The 26,270-nt window shown below is 41.1% G+C and overlaps 1 protein-coding gene and 1 non-coding gene across 4 annotated transcripts in view; one reads left to right on the top strand and one right to left on the bottom strand.

The window, feature by feature from the left end:
• tai (taiman) overlaps nt 1–22,876 on the top strand; it is an 88,390-nt gene extending 65,514 nt beyond the window's left edge. Inside the window, exons 4-15 of one of the 3 annotated variants that reach the window (XM_070283405.1) lie at nt 8,301–9,000; nt 9,637–9,798; nt 14,367–15,234; nt 15,293–16,743; nt 16,798–16,974; nt 17,046–18,324; nt 18,393–18,578; nt 18,642–18,973; nt 19,087–19,330; nt 19,623–19,955; nt 21,024–21,359; nt 21,446–22,876. In XM_070283405.1, coding sequence (XP_070139506.1) covers nt 8,301–9,000; nt 9,637–9,798; nt 14,367–15,234; nt 15,293–16,743; nt 16,798–16,974; nt 17,046–18,324; nt 18,393–18,578; nt 18,642–18,973; nt 19,087–19,330; nt 19,623–19,955; nt 21,024–21,359; nt 21,446–21,477 — 6,100 coding nt within the window. In that variant the 3' untranslated portion in view covers nt 21,478–22,876. Of the gene's footprint in view, nt 1–8,300; nt 9,001–9,636; nt 9,799–14,366; nt 15,235–15,292; nt 16,744–16,797; nt 16,975–17,045; nt 18,325–18,392; nt 18,579–18,641; nt 18,974–19,050; nt 19,331–19,622; nt 19,956–21,023; nt 21,360–21,445 lie in introns of all 3 variants that reach the window. The other 2 variants (XM_070283404.1, XM_070283406.1) reach the window with 2 other exon arrangements.
• TRNAT-AGU (transfer RNA threonine (anticodon AGU)) lies at nt 11,225–11,298 on the bottom strand. The gene has a single exon. It is a non-coding gene; the product is annotated as a tRNA-Thr (tRNA).
• Nucleotides 22,877–26,270: the final 3,394 nt, after the last annotated feature.

Below are 26,270 nucleotides of genomic sequence, written 5' to 3'. Positions count from 1 at the left end.
TTAGGTTCCTCAAACTACTGCGTTTTTTCTCGTTTGCCGCTGTAAACTTATACTTTTGTGCAAACAACAAGCGAAGGCAACGTCAGAGTTGCCAGAGTTTGTCACATGAAGACGCACAATTACACGTGTGGGCACATGGAGAGGGACTGGAGGGGGCTTAAAGGATATGCCATGGCTACAATGCCGGGGCTAGGTCGGAAAAGTGGAAAAAGCGGAAGGAGTGGGTGGGTCGTGGAACAATTGCAGCCGTCGCCGTCGTGGAAACTGTGACAATGTTCAGTCGTGTGTGTAAACAATTGTAATCCGGTAGAAAAATCACAAGCGCCCCATCAGCCAAAGGACAAAAGCCCACGAGGGCCAGAACCCCAGACCCAGGTCCACATTAAGGTCTTTAGCCAGGACTAGGCCTACCGAGTGGAATTGTAATAGAATCTTTTTTCTACCAGAAAACCCGAAGGCACATTATCAGGGAAAGAGTGATTCGACAAAAGAGAGTAATACGATATTGGTCATGTAAATGAAAATTAAAACATATCCTTTGAAGAGGGAAATATGTCAATATTTAATTTAAGAGAAATTTCTGGAGAGGGTTAATTTAAAGGGAAAGAAATTCATAGCTTATATTAATTTATTTATAATTTAAAAATTATTTGTCAATTGTATTTGAGTCTTATGAACTATCTAACCCGTCTCTGCTCTCCGTTTTATTTTTTATTATTTGCAAATCACAAGACCCATTTCACCTTATAAATAATAATACATGTAGACCTAAATCTACACCTTATCTCGACTGAATCAACCCTTTTCCACATGTGCTAATCTCATTCCTCTCTTTCTCTCTCTGATTACAGGTGAGTAATGCACGTGAATCGAAAGCGCACGCAATAAATGAAATTCTATATGCGAAAAAGTCTGGGGAGTATCAAGAAAACATCACGGTTACGGGTCGCCTTAGTCTCCGTCGTCGTTAAAAACTGTTGCCTGCGACATGTAAACAAAATGCAAAGTGCGCCAGGCCAGCAAAAAAAGTTGAGAAAACAAGCACAGCAGCAGCAGCGGCAGTGTGAAGGTTAGCTTTATAAATTTTATTTACTCATAAATTAAATTTTGCCAGTGCCGGCAGAGATTTCATTGAAACGCAGCCAAGACAGGCCCCAACAAGGTAGAGGAAATCAACTTGAGAGATTGCTCAAAGATTAAACACAATTGCACACACTACACGCACGTTTGATTATACAGTGCGTTACGCAGTTGTAGGAGAGCCGAAGGTTTTTAATTAAATTATTGTACTTGAAACATCACAAGTTGAATAAGTCAATCTGTGACTGGTGATTAAAAATAAAAATTAGGAGTGTGGTTGGGATTGTCTTATGTCTTAGTATCAAATCAAAATCAATAGCCCCAAAAGATGAATCAGTTAGAAAAAATGTTATTTTCATCCAGAAATATTTGAGTTTAATATATTAAGACATTCTTAAAGATTTCAGTGAAATATAGTATTTGTTTAAATATTTTTTGTACATTTTTTCAACTTGTAAATTGTAAACCTCGCCTTATTTATGCAACCATACATATATTTTCATGGATATTCCCAAAAAAGAAAAAGGTTTACCTCACCGATTCAAACGTTTGCATACAAATGCGTGGATTATTCGAATGGGGCATCATCTATATGCTTATTTGTTGGATATGTCAGCACGTGCAGCAATGCACTTGACCACGCCCCCAGAAAACACACCCAAATTCGAAACATATTTGAGATTTCTTTTTGAAAACTTTGTCTGCAGAGAACATAAATATTACCTGATTAATAAGCAAAGAGTAAGGAATAAATTTTAAACAAAAATGTAATCTATAAACCAAGATTACAAATCAATGTAAGATAATAAACTTAAAATCTTTGAGATTATAATTCTTAAAATTAAATTTAAATACAATTTGTATCTTTCTTCACTTTGATACATTTTCTTTATAAATTTTACATCAATCTTTCTAAAAATGATGTTACTATCTCACCAGTAGATTTATGCATTCAAAATAGATCACTTCAAGTGTGTGGCATTAGCCTTAGCCCAGTTATGATTGCGCTCAGAGAGTAAGCTAAAGCTTTTTCTCAGTTTAACCAGAACCGTATGACAGTTGCGGCTTAAACAGCTGTTTCAGCTGCTTATGAGCTAACCTTAAGTCACAGACACATACAACATACATATATACTTCTATATAGAACCGAGAGAACAACAACTGCGAAATGCTAAATCGACTCTGACCCACTGACATTATTTCGCCGACATAGACGGAACCACAACAACAACAACAAAAACTGAGTAAAGTGCATTCAGTCCGTCAGCAGGTGTAACATACGGAAAGAGAGCGACAGAGAGAGAACAAGTGGGGAAGCAAAATGTGCCGGAAAGGCAGAAAGAGATGGAGAGACTTCTGGTCTACAGCTAAGGTCAAAATAATAGTTCTAGAGATATTTTAGGGTAAGGAAAATAATTTAAATAAACTTAAAAATCAAATTACCAAAAATTTTATAATGGGAATGAAAAAAATATATGTATCAAGATAACTTATATCAAAAATGTTTGAAATAAAGCAAATGTATACTTTCTTATATGTATAGCCTTAACTTGGATAATCCATATTTACCTTTATTTTTTAAAAACTAGTTATTTTATTTTGAACGCAACTGTAGCCGGTTGATGGGTGGTGGGAAGTGCTAGGGGGGGCTGGGAAGGCCGCCGGTCGCTCATTAGATGTTATCGTCATCCATAGATTGCAGTAGTTACTGTCTATTGAATCATTTCGTTACCGTTCTGATATAATAGCTCCCGGGATATAGAAAATTGCATGGGAAGTGAAGTGCTGAACCAATCAAGCCGTGATTGCAGACACAGCGAAATGGCTTTCAAATGGTCGCAATTTAAGCCAAGACTATTAGAGCAACTAGATAATTGAAGGTATTCTATATTCTTAAAATAATGTGAAGCTATAACAAAACATGCTATAAAGAAAGGTTAGCAAAGCGGAGAAAATTGATTATAAGAGGTTTGGTAATTTGATGATTATTACTTTGGTTAAATTTTAATTTGGGACATGTTACAAGTATAGTCTAACAATTCTACAACTTAATATTAACCTTCTATAAGTGCAGAATGATTAGATCCATTTAATAAATATTTCCAATTAATCCAAATAGTTTTAAACACCGTTTCACTTGCTCACTAAATATTGACAAGCTATTAATAGGCTATCTAAAAATTCTTCCACACCCCTATAATTTATCAAAGCATTTAATTTGTCAACTATTTTTATTACACAAATTGGTTCGCCTTTCTCAATGTTATTTAGCCGTTTTACTGCTGCCGGGCAGTGTTATTTTGATGGCGTCGAATGGAAAGTGAAAACTGTCAATGCCTGAGTTGGCAATTAGTCAGTGAAAGTGTAGCAGATGGCACGAGGCTCTCTCGTGTGGCTCTTTGATGGGCCAATTAAAGTGGCTAAACGCACAAAATACAGAAGACATCATAAAAAAAAATAAATAAATAAAATGAGTTAAGTGTGTGTCCCATAAATCAATGTCAATTAATTAACTTGCCGCCCCATTGAAACTGATTCATGGAGTTAAAGAAATTAATTAGCCAAAGGATAACTATAGGAAAGTTTATAAAAAATATAAAATAAATATTTTAATTGGGCGCTTAATTTATGTCCCGCAGCTTAATATTCAAGATCAGAAATGTGGATATAAAAATACGCTTCCCCCATTTGAAAATAGACAGCGACGGCGACAGGCAAAACAAAAACCTGAATCATACAATTTATATCAGCTTTGACTATGCTGCGTTTTTATATTTTTTTTTGCAATAAAGTATATATAGAAAAAATATATAAAAAATCGGCGAGCAGCCGCAATAACAACAACTGGGCGAGCGGCAATCGAAATACACTTGAACGTGAGTGAAACAAAATTCATGACCCACTTTATAAAACGCTTTTTCTTTCATCCATGACCCACTTTATTATTTGTAGCAATGACTGTAGCCGAGAGCGACCCACAAACGCCGCCAGAGGAAGCGAGAGGGCAGGCACTGTGCTTCTCTCTCCCTCAGAGCGGAGACCCAAACCGAACATATGTTTTATTCACACAATTAGTTTGCTAAAAATGCAGGCTTTACCCACACAGAAATTCAGAGAGAACACAAAAGCAGCAGCTGAGCAAATGAGGTTTACCGGGGGGGGGGTGAGGGATCGAGAAGTGTCAGCTAGACGAGACTAGACTTAGTTAGCTCGGCTTGGACAAGTGCACAGGTCTCCTACGATTATGGCGAATGTCAACTCAAACCGACGACAAAAGCTCATACAAATGTCCAAAATAATACGTTAAGGATGGGTTAATTTTGGGCATAGCTGCTTTATAGCTTGCTTTTGTCTAAGAGATCATTTTAGATTCAATTACTAGAATGACGATTTATTTATATGAATCAAGTGATTACTATTATTATAATTATTATATTATAAATACATTTTCCAAGTGCCAAGTTTTAGTTTATTTTTAGCTCAAGGGTTCTTGTTAAAATTAACATTATTTTTGCAAGTGTCTTCACCAGATTTCCTTGCCTCTGAATACGTAGTAGAAACTCCAGTTATTTCACATGTATATTTAACATATTTGGGAATCCCCAGAGTAAGGTTGACCTTACATGAAATAGCCCGCATATCTTCGTTTAGTCAGAATGAATCAGCATTTTTGTGCAACTTGTCATTCAAATTCCATAGAAACTTCGGAACAGACACAAACAAACAAGCTGACAATAAATATTTACAAATTGTATTTGTTTTTGAGGGTGATATCAAGTCCAGATTGATGTCAAGGATACTGTCGAATTTGCGGAAGTGAATCACTAAAGAGAACTTTAAATACTTTGCAGCTTAAACATTTTACTGCAAATTTTTAGAAATTTACAGCATTCAGTCTATCATTTAATTAATTGATTTTATTTCTTGCTTATCCCAACAAATTCAATTGCTTACATAGCAGTTTAGACTTTTTCCTTTTTTTTTTTTTACAATTTTAGCATAATCCTCTTTGAATTCCAAATTCCAAGTTTGAGGCGACAAGCTGAGCGTCACGTAGACCTTCAAAAACCCAAAAATCTAAATAAATCTTTGAGCTTTGCCCCTGAGGTTCGTTTGCTCTTCTTGCTACCCTCACTCGCTCTCCTTCCTGGCGCACAGTGCGTATGAGTGATGTTGAATTGCATAGCCACACAGACTTCATAATAATCATCATCATCACGTGAGTCGTGACTCAATTTGTCTAAGCTAGACTCTCGCATAGGTGAAAATAAAAGCTCAAAAAAGCTAAAGCCAAATTCCAAAGCGACGCTTGACATAATAATCAACATTAAATATAATGAGTAATTTGTTTTCTCTATACTTTGATTCTCTTTGTGCCATAATCTGATTCATGTGAAATAAAACGGCCTTGCCAGTTTGTTTAAGCCACCATTGGTATGCAGATTCATCATCAAAGAGTTGAAAAGAGGAAAGTTAATACCAGAACATTCGGGGAATCAGCTTTGCTGACAGGTTGATGAATAGATTTTGTGATTTCGCAATTATAAAATGGTAATAGTTCTGAAAAAGTCTTTTCAAAATTATGAAATTAACTAGAACTTTATTCCCAAAATATTTCGTTTTGCTCGTTTTGTTAACGAATTAATTAGTTTTATTTAAACTTTAAATCCATTGCAATTTCTGTGACAGCCTTTTGTTACTCCCCAAAACAAAAGCCTGTATTTACTATAAATAAAAAACCAACAAAGCCATGGCGCAAATAAGTCAACTGGCTTACTGCATTAATTGTAATTTAATTAATTTACGCTATTCGCTTCTGTTTCCCTCTTTTCTGGCTGCCTTAATTAAGCGCGTCAATCATACGCCCTGTGGAACGGCGAATAGCCGAATAGAGAATAGTGCCGGAATGTGGCAGAGATGAGGATGATTGTGATCATAGCGGCCTGCCACATTTAAGTGTCGCCCTGTCAAAATAACCAGCAACAAAAAGAGGCAGCACCAGCGAAAAGAATTCGCACAATTATTGCGCTTGTCAAGAGTGGGAGATAGGGACAGGAAGGTGGCAGAGCAGAGGAGTAGCGACTTGGTATACGTCACTCATTTTAGCGCCCATTGCATTCACATTTTGGCCAACTGCCCGGCTCAGCCAACACCCTGCATTCTTTCTTAAGCTACTTGAAATACTCTTACAGGAATTATGTTTACTAGAAAATGTTGGTGGAAAAGTACTTAAAAATGTTTAGATTAAGCTGCTTACATTTTCTGTGATAAGAAAATCCGCGCTTAAGCGCACAAAATCTGCATTTCTTTAAAGAAATTAATAAAATATAAATACAAGGATATCCAGCACTGATAAAAAAAAGACAATTTTGCAATTTAATACCTGAAATAGCAAATAGAACTTGCTTCACTAGGGTATACCACAAATTGGTTCCTTCTTGTCTTTTTTTTTTTTTGCTCCTCTTCTGCGCTGATTACATCTCCCCATCGTGTCCAGTTGCCTGTAATTATTTTCTGCAGTTCTCTGGCCCGCTCCCCCAATCTCTGGGGCTCTCTCTCTCTTCATTATGCATATAATGTAATTAAAAAAGTGGAAGAATAAGAAGCGGTTGCTACACCGGGTGGTCCTCAGCTTGAGCTAAAGGTGCTCCAGAGCTGGGACTCCGTTTCACGCTCAACTGGTTAAGTGAGTCTCGGAGGTGAATGCAAAGACTGACTGCATCTGCAATAAAAAAAAAGGGGGGAAACAATACTATAGTTAAATGCAAATCGAATTGATGAACCCACTTGTTCTCTGTGATTAAACATATTTTCTCCACTTCATTTTCCGTTACCTGGGAAAAAGACGACGCCTCGAGTGTCACTCAAAACGCTAAAGAATAAAATTTATTCCGCACTTTAAGCACACATAAAGTAAACAATTAATCACGTAACCAAATGAAAACTGACATGAAAGAAACCCCGAAAAAAAAAGAAAAGATTGGCCAACAGTAACAACATGAGTAATGGCCATGATGACCACTTGAAGTCCGGGTTCTAAACCGGCTCCGGGATCCGCAGCGTTGTCCAAAAGCTGACAACATTAATTTGACTCACGTTGCGCTGGCAACCCACCAGCAGCAGAAGTCGGGGGTCACCACCACCTTCCCGGAATATCTCCCAAAATCCGGGGCTAACAAATGATTAAGTTTGTGCGGCTACAAGAACACGGAGTGAGATATATCATCCGAACATCCTTTGAAGTGGTTGGTACAACACAGTACAAAATGAAGATGCCACATTCCGCAGGAAAAATGCTTGTTTTCCCGGAGAAAAGGTAAAAATAATTACGGCTCGTGAAAATAGTTGAGATTTGGCAGGGAAAACCTCAAGGCAACAAGGGTAATTTCATGGGAAATGGTTTCTACTGAAAATGGAAATGGTTAACTCTTTAGATTTGGCATTAAAATATATTTAAGACAATTAGATATTATTTAACTATTATTTCTTCAATAGTTTTTGGTTATATTATAAGCTCATCTTATCATCTTATTTCTAAATACATACAGTGATATGTTTGTATATGCTATAACTCGACAGACTACCTAATGCGCAATATAATAATAATTATATCAGTAGAAGTAAATCGCTAGCCCAAGACAACACCAACCACAAAAGCTGAGCTACAACCCCAAGCCAAACCACACACAGCAGCTAATTGTTTTCGCTGCCTTCCCTGCTCTGCTCAAATGCAAATTAATTAGGCAATAAAGTGTAATTGAGGCAGCACATTAACCAAAAAAAATGAGACTGAAATATCTAGAAAACCCAACAAGGAAAAAAAGTACAGGGAATTTTGCATTCCGATAAGCCCACAAGGCCAAGCCACAAAGCCCAGGCTAAGCCCAAAGCCAAGGCCATCCGATGAACGAATTTCGTGTATAGATAGAAGGAAATAAACTTTCCATTTCTAGTAAAATCTGTGCGGTATTTTATAAAGTATTTTATAGGAATTTTTACATAGTTAATATCAGCTTAATTGTTGTATTTATTTTTAATTAATCTACATGGGAAAAGTTAGAGAGAAAAATACAGAGAAGTATCTGAACTTGCAACGAAAATGTTTCGTTAAAAAAATACATTTATCTGATAGATACATTTCTGTTTAAATTTGAAAACTAAATGTTTGAACCGCTCTTTAAACTCTTCACTAATTTAAATTTCATTTTGAATCTTTACAGGCTTAGCCCAAGTGACTTACCAGATCATTGGGCCTCAGGGACATCAAATCCAGCAACCTCAACCAGCAGCACTGGTGGTAGCGGCAGCAACATCAGCCATTTCAGCAGCAACAACAGCAGCGGTAGCAGCAGCAGTAGCAGCAGCACCAGCGGGGGCAGCAGCAGTAGTGGCAACAGCAAATACAACAACAGCGGCAACATATCGGTCTGCAATCTGCCGCGTTCATCGCCGGCCGCTGCCACAGCAGCCGTTACTTTGTCATCGGCCGCCGGCGGCGTTGGCAGCCACTTGCTGAGCGGCGGACTGCATCACGGACTGGCGCCCGGCACGCATCCGTTGCAGCGCGCGACGGCAGCGAGCGGAGGCGGCGGGGCTGGTGCTGGGGGCGTGGCAGGCGCCTCAACAGCAGCGGCACTTACGGCCCTCCAGCAGCAGCAGCAGCAGCAACAACTGGCCTACCAGGAACACCAACACCAGCAGCAGCAGCAGCAGCAACTGGGCAACCTCGGGTCGCTGCAACAACACCATTCGATTCACAACAAGGCAGCGGCCGCTGCCGCACAAACTGTGAACATTGCAGCCGCGCTGCAGCGATCGGCCATTATGAATGCGGTGGCATCGCCGATCTCAGCCAACTCTGCCAACTCAGCGACGTCTGGCCGGAAGATACGCCGCAAGACGGATTCAAAGGTCAATCTGGTGAGTTTCGAACTGAAAAGTTTCATATCAAATCCAATTATTGGGGAAGAAAAAAAAACTTGATGAAATATATCGAACAAATTATCAATTAATTCGATAATGATTCAATACTATTGAATTGCCAATCGAGATATGAAGGATACAAGAGTACCTCAGAAATGTTTATTATGTCTCAAAAATGGTCGAAAATTTATTGTAAATTGGTTTCATTTTAAATAATTTATTTTTAAATATTTTTTTGCATTGGTAACCTAAAAATATCATCAGTATTTACATTAGATTTTGATACATTAGTGATAGTTACTACTTCTACTAATTTCCTAGAACATTTTAAAATAAATTGTATCTAATTTAAGAAAACATTCCACTTAATCGTTAATAATAATCATAACCAATTTTATAGCTTCTTTATGTATTACAACAATAATTTAGCATTGATTAAGTAAGCAAACTAGCAAAATTATATTATCACCATTTCCATAACGATAAAACAAGCCAAGATATGCAAATTGTACATTAGGCATGCTGAAACACAACCTTAATCAAAGCCAAATTGAGAGCTTATACATATATCATATCATATTAAAACCAATTTATAAATAGCGAATAAAATGCTGATAATTTTAATTATTGCAGCCTCAATCACAAATCAACAAATGCAACAATGAGAAGCGACGTCGCGAGGCGGAGAATGGCTACATCGAGCAGTTGTCGGAGATATTGACGCTGAACAAGCGCGGGGATATGACCTCAACGAAACCGGACAAGGCGGCTATACTAAACCAAGTGGTTCGAACGGTAAGGAATCTCTCATATATATTATAGATCTAGTTGTTGCCACCCACAAAAGCTTAATTACCACCAAAAAGACCAGACCCCAATGCATAAACTCATCAAACGAAACTTATACTAATAATAAATCCGAAAAGCAATACAAGTTGTTAGTACACCCTGGGAATGACTGAACTGATGAACTTGGCCAGTCGGTTCCACTGGGCTGTCCGGAATACCAAATGATCAATTACAAAATAAAAGCACAAGCCAGCGAAATTCCCCAATGTAATTTTCATGCAGTTCCCCGCGTTTTACGTTGGTTTTCTTATTTTTCCTATTTTTTGTTACCACACTGAAAATAAAATTTAAAATGTTAGTACAAAATAGTTATTTAAAATAATGAAATTTATTTATTTATAAAAAATGACTAAATTTTAAAAATGGCATTAGAATTAGATGAATTAGTATTAAAATTTAAAATTATAATTCAAAATAATTTTCTAGTTATTTTGTAATAACAATGCCCAGCAGTAAAAATGTAATATAAATAAATAAAGACAATAGTATCCGTAAAATTTCTCTCAGTGCTAGATAAAGCCAAAAACACGTTCCAATTAAAAAGCAATTAAAAGCTCAGCCAGAAAAGAGCTTAAAAGAATTCGCGAAGGGGGGAGGCCAACCAAGAGGTAGGTGTGCAGGAACCAAAGAGAAGAAGAGTTGCTGGCTGACGTAATTTGGCCCCCGCCGCTCAGCACAATTTAATTAATATTTTTATTTAATTTACATAAATTTATTTATGTTTCAATAGCCCCTTCGACCCGACGCGACCTGGCCAGCGGCTTTATGTTGTTTTAGGCGGCTTTATAATTATTATTGTTGTTATTGCCGTATTTCTTTTATTGGTTTCAGGTAGCCTAAGCACTTTATTATGCAAATTATTTTCGAGCCAAGCGCCACGCTTTGCCGAACATCATTCCAACAGCCGACAACGATAACCAAAAACCCCAAAAAGCCAAACACGAAAAAAGACAAATACCAACAAATGGCTTTTTAAATGAAATGCGGCGCACAGCCAACGCCGAAACACACAACAAAATACATAATTTTATTTTGTAATCCAAGCGGGGGCTAAAATGAAACAAGCCATCAGCCGGGCGGGTGTGGGCAATAAAATGCAATTAAAGGCTACAAGTAACCCTCACATGAGTTCCGCACATAATAAACAAATTGAATTAAATGCTTTTCGTGTCGTGTTAGTTTTTCCCTAATGAGAAAAGCCAACGCAAGGATCGAACGCAGCTCATTTCGCGCCCTAATCCAATTGATGCTGACCCCCATGAAAATGTTATTATTCACTAAGCAAAACACAATTCAATTAGTTTGTTGACACAAATGAAAAAAAAAGAGTAGAAAAATATAAAAAGAAAAAAAAGTATAAATTCCAACGGAAAGGCCCCGGCGAGATTCGAACTCACGATCTCCTGTTTACTAGACAGGCGCTTTAACCAACTAAGCCACGGCGCCAGTTGTCATCGCTGCCTCCGTTTGTTCTACTTCTACCTCTGCTTCTCCGGCACCTTCACACCTCACGGCATTATCGCTGAATGATTGGTGATTGGCGAGGTGTACGGGTCTATTTTCGGAAGCGTCTTGGTTGGAAAAGCTAGAAATAGTTTGTATAAATTGGTCAGCGAACGACATTAACACAGAGAAAGTTAAGTCTAGGGTTAGAAATAAAAAATTGGTTTACTTAATTGGAAGTAGAAGCACTTATATTATATATAGAACTTTATTAGGAGGAGCAAAATTTATTACTTCAAATTAAAGTCCATCAACATTTTTTTAATCAAGGGAAATGTATATTAATAAGACAATTTATCAGATACATTTAAATGGTATTTCTGGTATCATTTTTACAATTTTTTTAATATTGTATTAACATATTCAGCACTATTTATCACCTAATTATGTACATAGAGTCCATGACAAATTGAGACATTTAAATAATATCCCATTTCCGGGTAATTTAAACAGAAAAGGAAAAAAGGAAATTTATTGCGACACAATTATTTTAAAATTGCCTCTTTTATCCCTCGACCCCCTTAATATTATAATCATCATGAGGTCACTGGTATGGACAAACCCCTTTTTTGTCTGGGCAACAGCTGCTGCTCTTTATCTTTCCTGGGCTTTACCTGATGGTATCACTTTTTGGATGAATCTGTGGGCCAAAGCCCGCCAAAAATTGAAAAGATAGAGATACATTCGCAGCGAGCGAGCAAGGGAACAAAAAGGGGAGGCGGCGAGATAAAGACAGACACGTTTTTGGCATTTTCGCCGTTGCACGCGCTGCGATCTTTTGTGGTTGTTGTAGCGGCTACCGTTGCTCTCATTGTTGTTGCTCTGTTTACTTTATCATTTGACTGATATTTTTCGGAGTACCTTCACCCCAAAATATGTGCTCGGGAGCAACTTTTCCTGGTCACACACATACGCATACACTTGCGAAAAACAAGCTTCCTTCCAAAAATCTTACAAAAGCTCTCTCCCTCTGGGCTCCGGTTCTCTTTTTAGGAGATCAACGAACTGCTTTGAAACGCTTTTGGACGATGACGTCGCAGCTCTTTGCAATTTCACATAGTTGTGATTGCGTTTCATTCTATATTGTTCTTTATTGTTGTTGCTCCTGCGTCTCCCCCGCACAAGCTCACACACAGATACTGCATACAAGAAGCACAATGTGATAACACACACACACACACATACCCGTCCGTATTCTCTCACCTTACAAGCCGGTAAACAAAAACTGGAGGCGACAAGGCGCAGGGAGAAAGTGTGAGAGCAAAGCTTCTTTGGCTTTTTGGGAGAGAACGAAGCTCCGCCATTTTTGTTGCTGCTCTCTGTTGTTGTGCGTTTTTTAAACCCAATTGCATTCAAAAAATGTGTGCTTAGTATTTCGGCAACTTTGTGACTGTGCGAACGTTCTGTGTTTTCGGCCTTTTCTGTGATTTTTTCCGTGAGTAATTCCTGCTTTTGGCCCCAAATTGAGTCACATTACAGACTTGGCTCTAACTGATAAGCCGCAGAAAGCTGTAAGCAGAGAGAACGAAAGTCAGCAGAGAATAAGAAGGAGCAACGGCAAACCAAAACAAAGTGAAATGCCATTGACATTTGTCCACGCGAAGTTGAAGTTGACTGACCTTGAATTCCCATGCGAGAGAGAGAGAGTGCAGTGGCAGCGAGAGGCATAGAGAGAGTGGGAGTGGGCGGCAAAGGTGTGCAGTGTGTGTGTGTGTGTGGAAAGCCAAAGGAAAAGGAAACCCAATAATAACAATAATATTTGAATATGGCCAGTGCTTTTCGCGTGTGTGCTGGTTTTATTTTCCTCTTTTTTCGCGAATGTCAATGACTTTAATTCAAACGCGCGCGTAAACTTTTGCGTGGCGGAGTGAAAAGAACACAGCCATAGAAGCCTCCCCACACACACGTCTCACGCGAGTGATCAAATTGCGATTTAATGCAGGGGCGTACGCCCTATTTCATCACAGGGGGGTTTACATATGTTATCAAGTATGAAAAGCGTGCCATTGTATTGTGAAAATATAATTAATGTTGTTCCAAAATATAGTTAAAGGATCCGGAAATCATCGTGAATAATGTGTTTTCTAAGAAATAACCGTTATCTGAAAGCTCACAAAGAAAAACAACTTGGAATTTATAAGAGAAATGTCACAAAACAATAACAAGTTTGTTTTAAATCAAATATCATTCGGCTGTGAAAAATTCTTTATAACTAACTTGTATCTTTGTATCTTTATTTTATTTGGAGATAAAAAATTCAATTAATACATACATTTAATACAAGGAATCTCTCAAAACAAAAGTGGCTTTAAAAATGGAATCCCTAGACATACGACACTGTCGTATTTGCACTTCCATTGTGTCAAAACAATATACATACATACATATGCAGCTCATTCCAGAGATACATATTCATTCCAGTGTTCTTCTTATTTTTCCGACTTATTTACGAGTACTACTCCCCCGTACAAAGTGTGCCGATCTTCGTGCTATAATAATTATTATGACTGCCGCCGCAGTGTGTCATAATATGCATGAGTTTCGCACGGAAAGCTTCCGCATCATTGCCGAATAAATAATACTGCAGCTTTAAATGCCGCCGATAAACTGGGCGCGATATGAATGAAGTTTTATATATTCCGTTGTTAAGATTTCAGATGCGAGATGAGTCTCTATAAGGATTGTCACAAAGATGAATTTAAGATCAAGTCAGGAGTGTTTTGTGCATGGGAGGTGTCATAAGTCGAGTATTATTGTTGCAATTAAAAGGAAAAGCGGGAGATCATAATAGATATATCTTATTGTGAATAACCATTGAATCGGTTAGGTATAGTCTAAGATGGATACATTTTAGAGTAAATAACTGTTAACAGGATTTTCGTACCATAAACATTATATTGCATACTTTAGGACGTATTTTTCCTGGATTTCAAACAATTTCAGTTTCGTTCCTTGATTTAACCCTAAAATAATTTCCATAACTAATTCCTTTCATTTCCTATTCCTTTCAGTATCGTGAGATTTGTGACAAGGGCCAAAACCGTGATATATCCTCAACGTCGACGAACAATAACAACTCCACGACAACGACCAACAACAACAATACGAATAACAGCAACAATAACAATAATAATAACAATAGCAACAACAGCAACAGTAACAACAAACCGCAAGCAACCTCAACACGCTGCAGCCGCTGTGCCACGGACAACTGCTCGATCCATCCGGTGCAGCAGGGCGAGGTATCGTCCACTGAACCACCTCTTCCGGAGCCATCGCTGTTGCTTGGCCAGGTGCCCGAGATATCGGCATACTTCGAGGCACTCGAGCATTACATCAGCGGCGTCGGCTGGGTGCTGCTCCAGGTGAACGCCAACGGCATCATTGAGTCCTGCACGCAGAATATCCGCGAGCTGATCGGCTATGAGAAGCAAGAGCTGTACCACCAGCCGCTCTACATGTACCTCTATAAGGGGGATCACGCCAAGCTAGAGCCGATCATCAACAACATGTACAGCAATCCCAATGGCGGCAGCAGTAGCTCCTCCTCGGGCAACTCTGCAGCAGGTGGCAGTGGCGTGGGCGGACCAGGTCCGAGTGTCAACGTTTGGGGCGATCTCGATGAGCTGAACAATGGCAATGCGTCGCAACAGTCGGCGGGCTCCAATTCAAATTCCGGCGGAGGAGGAGGAGCTGGTGGCGCTGCGGTGGGTAAGTCAAAGCGCAGCATCTCCACCAAGGTGCGCATGCTAGTCAAGGACACGCGCACGGCCACCCAAACGTCGTCGTCGTCGAACTGCGAGGATCAGAAGCCGCTGCGGCAGTCCGGACAGCAGGACAAGTACGAAGAGGTGGTCCTTATAGCGGCCCCTGTCAAGGGTGAGTAGGAAAACCACTCAATATCTCTTTACATACTAATCTCTCCCATCAATTGCAGATGATGCGGACGCCAGCAGCTCTGTGCTGTGCCTGATCACCCGCCCGGAGGACGAGTCGCCGCTGGAGATCAACATTCAGCAGCATGTCCAGCAGCAGCCCATCGAGCAGATGACCTTCAAGCTGGACATTCACGGCAAAATACTCGACCTCGATCACACGGCGCTGCGGGAGCCCTTCAAGCAGCACCTGCAGACGTGGGTGGGGCGACTCTGGCAGGATCTGTGTCACCCGCACGACCTCTCCACGCTCAAGTCGCATCTGCGTGACATCCAGGACTCGGCCAGTGCCCATTCGCCGGGCGCGGGAGCTGGCTCCCATATGGTTTCGCGTCCATTTCGGCTGCGATTGGGAGCGCCTGACGTCTACGTCCATGTGAAGGCCAGTTCAAGACTGTTCCTCAACCAGACGCCCGGCGAGGGTGACTTCATAATGTCCGTTCAGACGCTGCTTAACTCGGAGAACGACATGAACAGCAACAATACGGGGACGGGCAGCGGTAACGGCGGCGGACTGGGTTTGGGCCAGCTTTGCGCCATGTCGCCGGGTCCCTCGCTGGCCAGCTCGCTGCTCAGCAACCTGTCGATGGACGGCCTCCATGGAGTGACGGGCCCCGGGTCGGGGGGCTCCTCGTCTTCGCCGGCGGCGGTCACTGGCATGCTGCCCACCCATCTGCTGGGCGGACTGGTGGGCGGCGGACAGCAAGGCGGCGGCGGTAACAGCACACAGACCACGAGCGTAGGCGGTCCGTTGATGAGCAGCGCGATCATCAACGGCAGTGGTCTTCAGCAGCAGCAGCAGCAGCAACAGCAGCAGCAGCGATCCGGAGCCAGTTCGTCGGCCAGTGCGCTGGTAAACGCATTCACCGCCTCGCCGGCACCCGGAGAGCACAGCTTCTATGGCAGCGACACCTTCGAATTCGACATTGCAGAACATTCCTCTTTCGGCATAGATCCCAGCGGCGGGGTGGGAGCCTGGACAGATTCGCGGCCAAATTCGCGGGCCTCGGTGGCCACTCCAGTTAGCACGCCGCGTCCTCCCTCTGGGCACGGCTTTAGTCCGGCTGTGTGCGCCTCGCCAGCCACGCCCTATCAGCTCTCCTCGCACTCCGCCGCCAGCCTGCCGTCGCCGCAGTCGAATGCCAGCGCCGGCGGGAACTATGGTTTCAACTTCCATTCCTTCGAGGCGGTCGATGTGAAGCCCGAGAAGGATGTCCAGCAGCAGCAGGGCGGCAGCAACAACAGCAGCGGGAGCAGCAGCAACAATGCTTTAATAGGCGGTGGCCTGCCCAATGGAGTAGGAGGATTGCTCCTCTCCCAGCAGCAGCAGCAGCAGCAGACGCCGCCCCAGCAGCAGCAACAACAGGAGTCCTCAGAACGACTGCGTCACCTGCTGACCAAGTCGCAGAGCATGGCAGGCAGTCTTGGAGGTGGTCTCGGCGATGAAGAGAAGGTAAGTTGAAGCTCAGAGTCTATATTTCGATTTCTAAAACGACTTCACTCTCAGTACTTGAAGCCGGAGGGCAGTGACGAGGAGAAGCTCGGCGGCGGCAGCTTTAAGATGGGCGGCCAGCCTGGAGGCCTGGGAATGTTTGGACCCATGGGCCCGATGGGTCGTGGAGGCCCCAACTCCAGTTCCATGCTGCACAAGGCCGGCAATTCGCAGAATCCCATGTTGCTCAAGGTGAGTAAGATAATCCTTTCAGCTAGAAAGCCCTTGCTCACTGAGCTTTCTCTCTCTCTCTCCATTGACAGCTGCTCAACGAGAAGACCGAGGACGACGACGGCAACGGTGGCGGTGGCTCTGGCTCTATGAACAACTCCCGCCAGAGCGAGCTGATGCGACAGCTGAAGAATCCCGACATGCATCGGGGCAATGCCGGCGGCAACATGAGCACCGAGGACCTCAAGGCCATGCTCAAGATCCAGAGCGATCCGTCGCAGAGTCGCAAGCGTTCGTTCAACGAGCCGGACGACGATCCTTCCGCCAAGCGTTCAGAGGACAAGCCCAGCAAGCTGTGCACGCAGAACAAGATGCTGGCCCAGCTGCTGCAGAATCCGCCAAAGACACCCAAAGCACCCAATCCGGAGCAGCCGTTGCAGGTGAAGACGCTGCCGGATATCACCAGCTCCAGCAACACTCTGGCCGCTCCTGGCAACCTCATAAGCGCCGGAAGCACCGGACCCAAGGCGGCGGCCAATCGCAACCGCAAGCAGCAGCAGCAACAGCAACAACAGCAGCAGCAGCAGCAACAGCAGGCCGCCAGCAATCCTTCCCAGCAGCCAAACGATGTCTACCTCAGCCAGCAGCAGCAGCAGCAGCTCCAGCCGCCGCAACTGCCCTTCCAACAACAGCAACTGGCGACCACAGCAACTACCTCAATTACCACAGCGGCCTCCACTTCGGCTGCGGCGGCTGCAGCTGCGGCAGCGGCAGCGGCTGCCCTCATGGGCGACGGCGACTCGGAGTTGTCCAAGCTGCTGGACAGCGTCATGGAGTACTATCCCGATGACACGCCCATCGTGACCAGCGCCCCCTCGGAGGCCTCGGCCATTAGCGATATCCAAAAATCGCTGATGCTAGATGTCGAGTCGGCCGCTTTTGGCAACGATCTGAGCCAGCAACTGATGATGAGCCAGCAGCAGCAGCACCAGCACCAGCAACACCAGCAGCAACAGTTCTTGGCCCTGCAGCAGCGCCAGCAGCAGCATCTCCAACAGCAGCCACCCGCCTATCCGGGCATGCTTAGTCTGCAGCAGCAGCAGCAGCAGCAACAGCAGAACCAGCACATGATGCAGAGACTGGAGGCCATACGGAATCAGAACAACCAGGGATTCCAGCGACCGCCACCGATGTATCCAGCACGCGGACGGGGACCCATGAATGCGGTGGCCACTCCCGGGGGAGTGGTATTGCCGGCCCAGCAGCAGATTCGCAACATGCGCCAGCAGCAGCAGCTGGCGGCAGCCCAGCAAAAAGAGCGACTGCTGCAGCAGCAGCAGAAGCAGCAGCTGCTCGTCCCGGAGAATGCCAGTAAGTATTGGGAAGAAGCTTTCAAAGGAGACCACCTAACCCACAAACTCATCTCTTCATCCTTGTAGCTGGCATGAATGCGGGCCTGAACAACATTGGCTCGCTGCTCAATACCACGGTGGCTCCCAATGTGTCCCTATCTCGCACCAACCTGCCCTCGGACGCCCAGCTCAGCCCGAACTTTGCTCAGACGCTGATGCAGCAGCAACTCAGTCCGGGTCGCAGCACGCCCTACAGTCCTCAGCCCAACCAAGGTGAGCTTTTGGGTTGTAGTTCCTAAGGCTTTAAATACTCACTTTCTGTATTTCCCTCCGCAGGCTATGCCCCACAGTTTTCGCAGCCTGGACAGCGCTTGTCTCCGCAGCAGCAGCAGCAGCTCAATCAGCAGCAACAGCAGCAGCAGAACAATGCCCAGCAGCAGCAACTCGCCTACCAGCAACAGCAGCAGCAGCAACAGGTGGGCGATGGTGTACGTTCCAACACGCCTTTCGGCTCCAACTCGGGAATGCAGTCGCCGGGCATGCAGAACAGTCCTCAGCAATGGGGAGCTGGCGGTGGCGGCGGTGGCGGAGGAGGAGGAGGGGGACCTGGTGGCAGTGCTGGAAGGACACTGCAGCAGCACAATCCCATGCTCATTGCACAGTTGCAGGTAAGTGTCTGAGATCTGGGATCTGAGATCCCCTCAAAAGTCCAGCCAATTAACGCCTTTCCATGGCCGCGCTGCAGGGCGTGAGTCCGTACAATGCGCGTCAATACCAACAGAACCAGAGACGCGGCCTGAATTCCCCAGGAGCCGTTGGACCCGTTGGCGGCAATCCGGCGGCAGCAGCAGCGGCAGCCCTCCAGCGCCAGAACTCGTTCCAGGGGCAAGGCGGTGGCGGGGCCACAACGCCGGATGGCTTTGGAGGTCCTCAGTCCCCTTACGGCGGCAACAACGTCAATGTGTTCCAGCTGCAGCGACTGCAACGACAGGGCAGCGTGCCGCAGGCAACGCAACATCTGCCAGGTGAGGATCCACAGCATAGCTGGAAGGAGTTCTTCTTAGCCTAAGAGAGGAGTAGAGTGTCTAGGAGTTGAGTTTAATAATGTCCTTTAGGAGGGAGCTCATCTAGGGATGGGAATCTCATGGGATTCAACACAAGCGCCCCTTAATCCACATACTAAACATTAAAAAACATAAGAGACAGCTTAACACACACACACACACACACACACACCACAAACACACACACAAACAGTTGATGATCTGAACCTAGTTTTAATCAAAAGCCAACAAAACAACCGCTTAACCAAAACAGGCTCGCCACGCTTTGGCTCCTCGCCGGGCATCAGCAGCAGCAGCAACAACCACACCGATAGCTCAGCCGCCGCCGGCAATCAGCAGCAGCAACAACAGCATCAGCAGCAGCAGCATCAGCAGCAACAGCAGCTGATGAACGGCCTGAGCATGTCGCCGCATCCGCATCCGCACCCGGCCATGATGGGCGTGGGCGGCATGGGCAGTGGCGGCGGCAATGGCATCATTGGTCTCGGCGGCGGGGGCGGTGGCAACTACGGCGGTGGCTATGGTCAGTCCCAGCCGCAGCAGCAGCAGCAGCAGGCGAATGATTTCTATGGTCGGGTGCAGACCGGTAAGCCCCTGCGCTCTTCTCTCTCTTTCGCATCTCCACCCGAAAAACTCATCCAAACTACTCACGTCAAGATCGCTGTATAAATATCACCCTGCCTTGAAATCTGTGTATATATTTAAATGGCAACGCATCGTAAAGCAAACTCCAAGCTGTTGGGCGCATTATTCTCTGTACCATAATTCACAAAGAACAAGAAAGGAAGCTAACTTCGGCACGCCGAAGTTTTTATACCCTTGCAGTTGGCAATTGGATCATTAAGAATCGATCCATTCTGCTCAAATACATTGTAAATTGAAATCTGAAAAACACACATCTGATCTGTAGTCGTCCGATTTTCATAAAATTAAAACCGAAATTCTGAAAAAATAAAGAAAGGTCATATCTCAAAGTAGATGAGAGTGAGAGTATTCAAAAGACTATTGATATATTCTAGTAATACACTGCAAGGGTATAAAAATATCTACATTTAAGCTGGAAAACCCACCACACATCACCACATACATGTCAACGAATCTAACCCACACATAAGCCTATTGATATATCTGTATAACTGTACGATCATTGTATATAACCTGTATATGTATATTCCCGCCCCTCGTAAGGCCAGTCGGTTGAGCTGTACATACACATAAAAATAATACATAGTTGCTGGCGCGTTGCACCCCAAAAAAACATAACCCCGGGCACCCAATTAAGTCGTAAGAGGGGAAAAGCCAATAAAATTTTCAAAAGATTACCAAAAATATTCCAAAAAATATATTTAATAAATAAAAAAGTAGCGAAAATTAAGAACTAGAACATTTCGATTTGTTTTATTAAATATTGGTTATGTCTGTAGGACAAATTTTATGTTTATTGATATTATATGTATGTATAACCCCCCTCACCCGATCCTGGATTTTCTGTGTGCCAACTCTATGTTCCATGTATCGTATTCTGTTGTGTATGTTTTGTTTTTATGTCTAGATCTTTGAGCCGAAAATGTGACTAAAACTTAGCCCTAAGTCGTGTCCTCTGTCTGTGGACTGTGCATGGTCGCCAATAACCGTTTTTTCCCCACTCTTTCAGCTGGCAATGGCGGTGCCGGAGTGGCCGGTGGCAGTGCCAATTCTGAGTTCGTCAAGCAGGAGCTGCGTGCAGTGGTCAGTGTGCGGGCCCAGCAGGCGGCTGCGGCGGCCACGGGCGGAGCCGGCGTTGGAGGCGGAGTGGTGCAGCGAGGACAGACGCCGCAGAGTCCGCTGCAGCAGGGACCGGGGATCGGCGGTGGCGGCGGAGTGGTTGGGGGTGTGGCCAACAGTACAAACGCCATGGGCAATCTCACGCCCACGGGCAGCGGCAATGTCAGCAACAACTCCATGCTCAACACGCCGCCAGATCCAACGATGGGCTTCAGCTTCGAGACGCGTAAGTAACTTGAAATTTTCAAGTTATTGTTATTAAACTTATTTAGGTAAAACTGTAAATAATTCCATTTCCCCCCCCCCCCACAGCTGACTTCTTCACCAGCAGTGCTACAAGGTGACCCTAAGGTGCCTAATGCCAGAGACCCCCGAGGAGCAGCAGGAACCACCCACGCATTTATGGCTCCAAGCAACGCGCGACACACACAATAGAAAATCAAAGGATATAAAGTGAGGGAGGCGACGCGATGTAAATGTAATTTAAAATATTAGCAGCACTATTTAAAAAATATATATACCTAAATATATTTATTTTATAATACTAGCAAATATTAATTCTAAAGCAAAATGGGAACCTCGTCTAAAAGAAATTGCATAAAAATTATATAAATACCAGACACACACACACACGCTATAGTTAAATATTTTCAAAAATCTGAAAACGAAAAAAAAATTCAGATAAAAAATGCATATTTATTACGTTTAAAGATAAAGATAATGTAACGCTAAGAGCTATATATACAAAACAAGAAAAAATGGAAAACGTAATTAGTTATGCGATAAGTGCTGGCCGTTTCGGGGTGTTGTTAAATTGATATATGTACATTTAAAAAATATATATATGTAACATTACTATTGTAAAGCATATGGGAGAGGCAGCAGAGTTGGCTATTCTCTAGCGATAACATAATGTATACCATATTCGACGGGGAGGAGGAGAAACCATGTAAAACACAAACAGCAGCAGCAGCGTATGGCAAATGTATATTTAAAATTAGTGTTGAATTTGTTTTCAGTGTGATAATTTGTTAAATTTTATATACTAAATGTTGCTTATTGGTTGCTTTGCTATATGTTCTTGCATCTTTTGAACATATTTATATGCATTCTGAAAATATTTTGTATTGTTTTTTATTTTCACTTACCGATTGGACACGAACATTTTTCTTTGACCAAGCTAAGTGCAGCAACAACAACAACAACCATAATCCCTATAACTGTACATATACTTTCACTATTAATTAATTTTGCTTCTTAAAATGTAATTCGTAATTTAGTTAATGCTCGTTTTTAAATAAATATTGTAATTACTTTTAAACACTTTTTTATATCAAAGCGAGAAAGCAAAGCGCGCAAAGCAAAGTCGGCGTTGCAATTTCATGTGAAGGCTATTTTACAGGTTTTGTTTAAAATAATTTGTAATTTGTAACCATTTTAATTATTAAAAAATAACTATTATACACTAAATATATATATAAACACACGCAAAACACTTTCTGGAAACGCAAAAAGCGTTTCTCACGTTTTCTATTGTGTAATTTTTTATTGATTTTTGATTTTGTTTAAATCTTTTAAGTCTATTAAGTTGGGTTCAATCGTTATAAATATTATTTTAAAGAAGAAACGATACAAATGCTATACAAATATTATTGATATAAATTTAGTTTATAATTTTATTAAATTACTGTTTAAAAACTGCAAAGCCCTAAATAAAAATTTACATACAATATATATTTAAAACTGTATTGTTTTTATTTACCTTATATTTTCTACTGTTTTTTTTTAATAGTTCTGAAAAACAACGACAAACCACACAAATAACGGGAATAAACGAAAATACCGAAAAAAGGCGATATTAAAACTTGGGAAAATAGAAATACCTCTCGTTAAGTTCAAAAAATGATATGATAAAAATACAAATTTATAAGAATATAATTAACCTAATAATCCCTAATTAAAAATAATAACAAAATAACAAAAATAATGCAAATGGTTCTAAATACTAAAAGAACTATGGAAGAAATTAATTTTTAGACGCTGCTAGCTAAATTACAATTGTCTCACATAAATAATTAGCTTAGGATTTAGTTTTTATCTTAAAAGGCTACATCTTACAACTTGAAATTTCAAAGTAATACTTCGTAAAAAACGATGTCCCCTTAGTTTTTATACTGACAAGACCTCAAACCAGGAAAGTATAAGTATGACAAATGAATATACACAAGTATACTGCATTTAGCGTTATATATACACCTTCATATAACATAGTTTTAATGCAAGTTATTCATATAATATATATATATTTATATGGGGTAAGGATATAGTAAATTTCACACACACAGCAACACAAAAAGTACATATAAAGTGCATTAATGAATTTAAGCATTTAATGAAATTAATTAATTTATAAGCATAACGAAATATAGCCGATTATTTCGAATATATATATATTTAAAAGTAAACAAGAATATTTACAAACGGTATAAACTTCATGGATGACTTAAGGAAATAGCTTAACAAACACACACACACACTTAATGCTAACAAACCCTAGCTCTATGCCACAGATATTTACGTAAATGAAAAGCGGACTTAATTTTGATAAGAACTACTTAAGATTCGGTAAGTTATTCTGTTAACACTACGCACTTTAGATATATGTAAATTCATGCATACACATCTCTGTACATACCCAGCATATAAGAACTAATTTATTAATTTATCAGCTCTGGCTAAGTGGAGGTAAATTGGTTTCTGCTGAAACAAGTAGGACGTTTTGTTTTCTGTGTATCTGTACAGTTTCACGGATGAATTCAGTTAATATATTATATTTGCAACCTAGTACCATAAAATTTGTACCAAATCACACTCTGACGATTATAATAATACCTATTGTAGCCGGAAAAATATGAAGACAAAACAAATATAATGCAACGCCCTGTACCCGTGCATAAAGCCTACAAAGATTTGTTAAACTTAATATTACAAACACAAAAAATACTATTTACTAAATACAACAAAATAAAACAAAACAAGATGCCCTGAACCGCAATGAGTAGTGCCCAAAAAAAAAAATACATAACAAATGAAATATATTAACTAGCATTTAAAAGTTATAACGAATTCTAAACAACAGCCTCAAAACAAATAGTTTTAAACGAAAGGGAATAGCGAAAAATAGCACAATTTTGTATAAAAACGAGTAGATATTTGTACGAAAGCAAAAAATAGAACCACAAAGCAGAACCGAGAGCAATATATATAGCATACAAATCTCACCCAGAATATGGAACACTTAACTCTGATTACTCAACATTTGTATTATTTCGTCTTCAGTCTGTATACAAAAATTGGTACAAGAAAGTCGGTTGGCTTGAAGAAGGAGGAAGGCATTGTTGATTGGCTGTGTTACGCAAAAAGAAAAAAAGAGGAAACAAATATTGGGAGTCCTGAAAAAGTGCGAAAAAAGGTGGGTCGAGGTCGAGTTGGGAGGGATAAGTGTAGTTAGAGATGCGTTCGGGGAACGCTGTTAGGAACCGAAACGGATGTTTAATTCTAAGGGCTGAGCATTAGGCTGGATTTTTTGAAGCAGGCAACTTCAGTTCAAATTGTCACATATGGATTTTATATGGTTTAGGCATCAAACTCTTATTTTATGCATATACAACCACTTGTATACATAACAAACATTTCGTGATTTGGAGTGAAGACTGTACTGAATTAAACTGAAAATGGTTTTAATCTTATTCTTAACTGTTTCGATTATTATTGCTGTTTTTTTTTTTTGGTTATTGGGATTCAGTTGAAATGTTTAATATAGGAAATAACCACACCTATCCGAACACAAACCATAAGCCCCAAATCTATGATCCTAATGAATGTTACAAATCTGAGTGTTATGTTGTTGTCACCTGTCACTGTTCGTTCACTGTCACTGTCACTGTTTACGTGTATCTGTATCAATTGATTGTCCCTGTCTTTCACATATGTTGTCTTTGTCTCTACGTATTATGTAAATCAGTAAAAAACGAATGTATATTTTAAGTCTCCATATATGATGTACCTTTTTGCTATATATTGTATTTTTATGTAGCTATAACTGTCACTATATATACGATATTACACGATCCCTCGACTCTTATACATACACCTTTGCATTTCACATTTAATAGGAAACCAAGAAAAACGGAAAGAAACAATTAGTAAGAGCTAAATTTTCACACTAAAACACATTCAAGATTAATGATAATTTATAAATTAAACTCTGTATATGTGTAAATGTAACGTTTGTCTAAGGATTCACATAAACGAAATGAAGCGATGGGAAGTTTCAATTGAATTTACATTTGAAGGAAAACACAAAATACTTTAGTTTAACTAAGTACTAAACAAGAATAATTGAGAATTTTCACACATACACACACACTTGCCACACAATAGCAAAATGTTAAAACAATTAAATTTAATATGAATCGAGACGAAATTCTGTACGCTATTGTTTGTACTTAAAAGTCGACATATTATATATATATATATAAAGGTAATTAAATTTATTAATTAATTATACAAGAAAATGCAAGCGTACTGCAGCATACAGAAACAAGAACAACAGACACGTTCACTTAATGTTTAACAACTGAACAAAAAAATTGAAAATGAGAAAATGAAAAAGACTAAATAAAATATTAACGAAATAAGCGTAATAATATTATCATAGCTTTGTTTCATTCTCAGCTCAAAAGAAGGGGGGTCCTGTCGAAGAAAAAATATCTCTTACGCTCTCTTTTACATGCTTTACCTGCTATGTACAAGCAAAGGAACATCAACTGCACTCTGCTATCTTTAAACTAGGATCTAGGCTACAGAACTAATTAACACAAATATGCAAGACTCTCCACCTGATAAATTCGTGCTTTACTCTATAATCTTTTGTTTTTATAGCTAATATAAATGTACATATATACAATCTAGTTATTAATTTCTGGGTTCGACGTTACGGTTGATCTCAATTCTTGGAACTCTGGTATATTATTTTTCTTAATTGCTATCAGCAGCATCTATGGTCACCGATCTTTATTTCCAAGAACATTATTATAATTTTACCTACGTGTTATTTTATTTCCATGATTTTGTG

The sequence above is a fragment of the Drosophila kikkawai genome, chromosome 2L (genome assembly GCF_030179895.1).
Source record: "Drosophila kikkawai strain 14028-0561.14 chromosome 2L, DkikHiC1v2, whole genome shotgun sequence".
NCBI lineage: Eukaryota > Metazoa > Arthropoda > Insecta > Diptera > Drosophilidae > Drosophila > Drosophila kikkawai.
This window is presented reverse-complemented; position numbering and strand designations above follow the sequence as displayed.